This window comes from Ichthyophthirius multifiliis, assembly GCF_000220395.1.
Source record: "Ichthyophthirius multifiliis unplaced genomic scaffold scaff_1120509251156, whole genome shotgun sequence".
NCBI lineage: Eukaryota > Ciliophora > Oligohymenophorea > Hymenostomatida > Ichthyophthirius > Ichthyophthirius multifiliis.
In genome coordinates, this window is record NW_004086150.1 from 27,592 (window position 1) to 32,782 (window position 5,191).

A 5,191-nucleotide genomic window follows, 5' to 3' on the forward strand; every position below is an offset into this window, starting at 1 on the left:
TTATTTCTTAAAAAGATGCAGATATAAGCAAACTAAAAAGATTGTAAAAAAAAATATAATTATTTGTATTTTTTTCGTTATAAAAAAGAATGACTGATTTGTAAATGTAAAACGAACAAAAAATAAACGAACTTGATTTCTAATAGGAATAAAATAATAAAGAATACGAAAATGAAATCTAGAAATTAAAACAATAACAATAATAAAAAGATAAAGACTTTAATTAATTAAAAAAAACGTAAAATAAAATTATTTATCTTTTTTTTAAAAAAAAATAAAATTAAAAAATACTTAATTAATAGATTAAATGATTTAAATATTTAAAATGAATAGAAACTTTAAGAATTAGACTATATTATTAATGATAATAAAGTATAATAAGAAAAAGAATAATAATAATTAAAATAGACTATTTTAGCAAAAGAAAACGAATTAAATAATTTAAAAAAAAAGTAAAATATATATAAAATATTTTATAAAATAAAAAAAATACTAGTTAAAAATTTACAGATTAATAAAAAGAAGAATAAATAAATGATTTATAAAATGCATTATAAGATGTGAGATTTTAATTATAAAACTAATTGTAATAACAAAAATAGTAAAACGAATTAAAAGATGGAGAAATTAATGCTTTAAAAAATGCGTAAAAATTTTTTTATATATATTTCATATAATATAAATAAATAAGACTTTAAGAAACTAATTAATATAAAGATGATAAAATATGTTAATTAGATGATAAATTTAATACTTTAAATAACTAAAATGATAAACTTAAAACACTCATACAAGATAAAAACAATTAACTTGAAAAACTTAACTTACTTACTAATCAATAATAAGATTAAATAGAAGAATTAAAAAAACTAGAAATAGACTGCTAAAATAAGGATAACTAAATAGCTTAATTAATAAATAACGTTGACTTGTGGAAAGGTTAATTTTAGAAATAGCAAAAAACATTAGATGACTTATTAAAATATTAAGATATATGTAAATAATAAGAAGGAAAATTAGACTTATAACAATAATAAATTGACAGGTTAAATAGAAATATAAAAAATATAGTATAGGAAGGTGATAATAATAAAGCTAAAATTAATGAGCTTGAAATGTAAGCTTTATAAAAAATACAATTAGAGGCTAAATTAAAAGAATAAGAAAATAAAAATTTTATATAAGGAAAAGATCTTTAATTATTAAATGATTAAGTCTAGCAAAAACACTAATAAAATGAAGGTAAATAAAATTTACTTTTTATATTATTTTATTTTGTTAAAAAAAAACAAAAAAAATATTTTACAAAAGACCTTATTGATAAAATTAAAGAATTAGAAAACATAAATAGTAATTTAAATTCATTTTAAGAAAAATCTAAAAACTAAGAAAATTAAATAAAAAAACTTAATTAACTTCTAAATGAAGAAATGGGTAAAGCACATGAATTATAGTTATAATGTGAAAAAGCAAAATTTTAAGAAGGCAAAATTAAAGTATAAGAGTAAAAGATTGCCTAACTTAACCAAGAAATTGATAAATTAAATAAATAAATACTCCATAATAACAAAGAACAAGAGCAATAAAGGAACTAATTATCAAATTTATAAGAACAATTACATAAAGCATAAAAATATGAACAAAAATCCCAAGATTTAGATATTAAATTATGTAAAAAATTATTAATATTTTATATAAAAATATTTTAAAATACTAGAAAATTTATAAAATGAAAATGAAAGATAAAAAATGCTTTTAGAATAAAAAGAAAACTAATTAGATGAATGGAGAAATAAATCTACAATTTCCGAATTTAATTTGAAAAAAGCTGAAGATCAAATAAATTCTCAAAAAAACAAAATAGCTCAATAAGGTTAATAGCTTGAACTTTTAGCAAAGTAATATAATGATGAATTAGAAGAAAATAATGATTTTAAGGCTAAATTAATGTTAGGTGCTAAAGATGCAAATACAATGGAAAAATAAATAGATGTACTTACTAATGAAATTTAAAATTTAATATAAATTTTGTAAGAAAGAGATGAATAAATAGGATAATTGAAAAATAATATAGAGGATTTGTGTAATGATTATGATAAATTGAAAGAAAAAAATAAATTTTTAAACTAAGAAATAGATAGATTAATGATTATTATTAAAGAATTAGAAGAAGAAAATGCAGCTTTAAAGTAAAAATATGTGGATAATAATGAATTGACACTTAAAGTTAGAGATTTACATATGTTATGCTTTACTTTGTTTATTGAAATATAATCTTTAAGATCAAATGTTATTACTAAATAAAAATAAGTTGATGAAATAAGAAATTCTTCTTTATTAGTTTATAAAAAACTATAATGAGAAAAAAAAATTAAAAAAAAATATTATTTAAAATGATAAAAATTATTAAAATAAAATTTATTAAAAATATAAAAATATAAAAATATAAAAATATATAAATATAAAAATAAAAAAATATAAAAATAAATATATAAATGTATAATAATATAAAATTATTAAAATATAAAAATAAATATTTAAATTTTAAACAATTTATCTAAATCTTAAGCTAGTTAATTATAAAATGAAATAATGATATACATTTTAAATATATATTATTTTTATAAATATGCTTAACAAATTTAGATAAAATAATAATCTAAACTTAATTTTATTAATATTTAAATTGTTTTTAGTGATATTTAATTTATCAAACAAAAAGAATTTTTTTTAAAAAAATCTTAATAAAATTTTCAAACAAACAAAACAAATTAATAAATATAATTTTTTAATAGATTAATTTATTTTATTTTGTTTTATATATCAAATAAATTTTCTATTTTTTCTTTTACCTATTATAAATATTATATAATATAATTTTTATAAACTTTATAAAAAAAGAATAATCTGAATATTATTTATTTTTAAATATTATTATTTTATAATTTTCATTATGTTTCTTTATTAAAATAAATATATAAAATTTTAAAGATTTTATTTAAAAAAAGTCATATATATAATAATAAAAATAAATATGTTTTATAAACAAAACATTAGAATGTCATTTAATATTTTATCCTTAATATTAGGTTCATTCTTAGCTATATTGTTTTTATTGTTCAACTAGAATTTTACTGGGTATATTATTTCTTCCTTTTTTAGTATATTATATATATATATATTTTTAAAAAACGAAAATTCTTAAAAAACAAATAAAAAGTAATTAATAGTTTATGCATAATTATTGTAAATACTTATTGCTCATATAAAGATTATGGAATGTATTTTTATGTAACAATTTATCTAGGATATTTTCTATGTTTTAGTGCAATGTATAATTTAAATAATTTTATTTTTTTAATTTTGAAAAAGAATAATTATGCCATTAGATGCTGTTAATTCAATAATTTAAAAAAATATTAAAAATCATTTATAAAATGAATAAGCATCTGAAGATTTTCTAACTTTTTGGAATATAATATATTGGTTGATGTTATTATTGTATTTATTTTTAGTTTATATTTTATAATAATACCATAATAATGGATATTTAGGCTTAAAAAATAAATTTTTGACAATATTTAAAGTTCATAAAAAAATAAAATTTAAAGATAATTTTTTTTTTTTTTTCATAAATAGAAAAATACTAAACTATTACTAATTGAATTTTTCACTTTTGCTTCTTTATGTTGCATAAGCAATTTTTTTTTTGATATAAAAGGATTAGAAAATATAATAGTATTATATAATTTTTCTTTACTTTTTTTTAATAATAAATAAAAAAAAGGGTGTAGTTTTAGCTTTATCTAATATATATGGAATCACAATACTTGTGTTTTTATTTGGTTATGGATTAGTTAAAACCCCTTATTATTTGTGGATATAATCTGATAAAGAAGTTCTTTTAAAATAATATATATCCAATGCTCCTGAATAATTAATTGGCTATAAATAAAGTTATGTAATTATTATATATATATAAATGCGTTTCAAAATAATTTTCTATAATTTTTAAAAGGTTGATTATATTGATATAAATGAAATTTGTTTAAAATCTTTAGATTTAATTGAAAACAATTAGAATTTAAAAAATTATTATTAAATAATTTAGTAAGAATCAATTTCTAAACAATAATTTTTATAGTTAAAAAAGTTTCCTGATACTAAAAAAGACAAAAACATTGAAAATCTAGAATTTATTTTATTTTCACAAATAGATGTTTAAGAATAAACACTTGCCTTAATAAGAGAAAAGCTTAAAATGTATACTTTTTAATACTAAATTCAATACTAAAAATGGTAAAATGTAAAAATAATAATAAATTATTAAATAAATATAAAATATACAAAGTTATGTGATAAAATATATAATCTAATTGATGAATAAAACCTAGAAGAAATGAGTCAAAAAATAAACCCTAGACTAAATGATAATAATATAGACTTAGTAAATAAAATAAATAGTCTTATTCTAAAAGCTCGAGTTTAGAAAAAAACTACAAAATTATTTTATTACATATCTTCTATAATATTATCTATTTATTCTTTTTTAGTTATTTTTTGTGAAACAAGTTTAGTTTTTGGGTAAAAAAACTCTCTATAAATATTTTTCTAATCAGTAAAAAATTCCACTAATACAATAGGAATAATGCTTTTTATTTTTCTTACACTTGCATATGTCACATTTTGTGCTTATTTTGCTTTAAAAAGACTTAAAATATTAGGCTCTTTTGAACTATGTAAAAATTCTACACATAGGAATACTTTTGTATCAAATCTTTCCATATGTTTAAATCTTACAGTAATTTTATATTTTTTTTTCTTTTTATTAAAAAAATAAAATAACTGTTTTGTTAAAAAATAGTTTCCTATATGTTATAATGCAATGCTATTATTTGGAGAAATAAATAAAGAAATCTCAGAAGATGGCAATATATATTAATCTGGTTTTGATAAATTTTATAATCCAATGAAACTAATACCTTTTTTTGGCTACAACTATAATTTAATAGTTTCTTTATTAATAACAATAGTTGCTATTTTGTCTTATTTTGGAAAAACATAGCAGTTAATAGAAAATATATTCAATAACGAAATATAGATGAGAATGTAAATAAAAGACGAATAATTATTTTAAGGATAATATATTATTTTATAAGAATGGAATAGGAGAAAATTAAAATAGACAAAA

At 16.1% G+C, this 5,191-nt stretch overlaps 1 protein-coding gene across 1 annotated transcript, besides 3 other annotated features; it reads left to right on the forward strand. All coding sequences in view use genetic code 6, as the record gives it.

Annotated features, from left to right (window-relative positions):
* Nucleotides 1-698: 698 nt before the first annotated feature.
* Nucleotides 699-1,675, forward strand: IMG5_150800 (hypothetical protein; the record flags this gene model as incomplete). The annotated part of the gene is made up of 2 exons (XM_004030872.1): nt 699-1,242; nt 1,312-1,675. Coding segments are annotated over exons 1-2 (889 nt in total), but the record flags the coding sequence as incomplete, so codon positions are not given.
* A 689-nt stretch (nt 1,676-2,364) lies between these two features.
* Nucleotides 2,365-2,470: a microsatellite.
* Nucleotides 2,391-2,532: a microsatellite.
* Nucleotides 2,397-2,427: a microsatellite.
* Nucleotides 2,533-5,191: the final 2,659 nt, after the last annotated feature.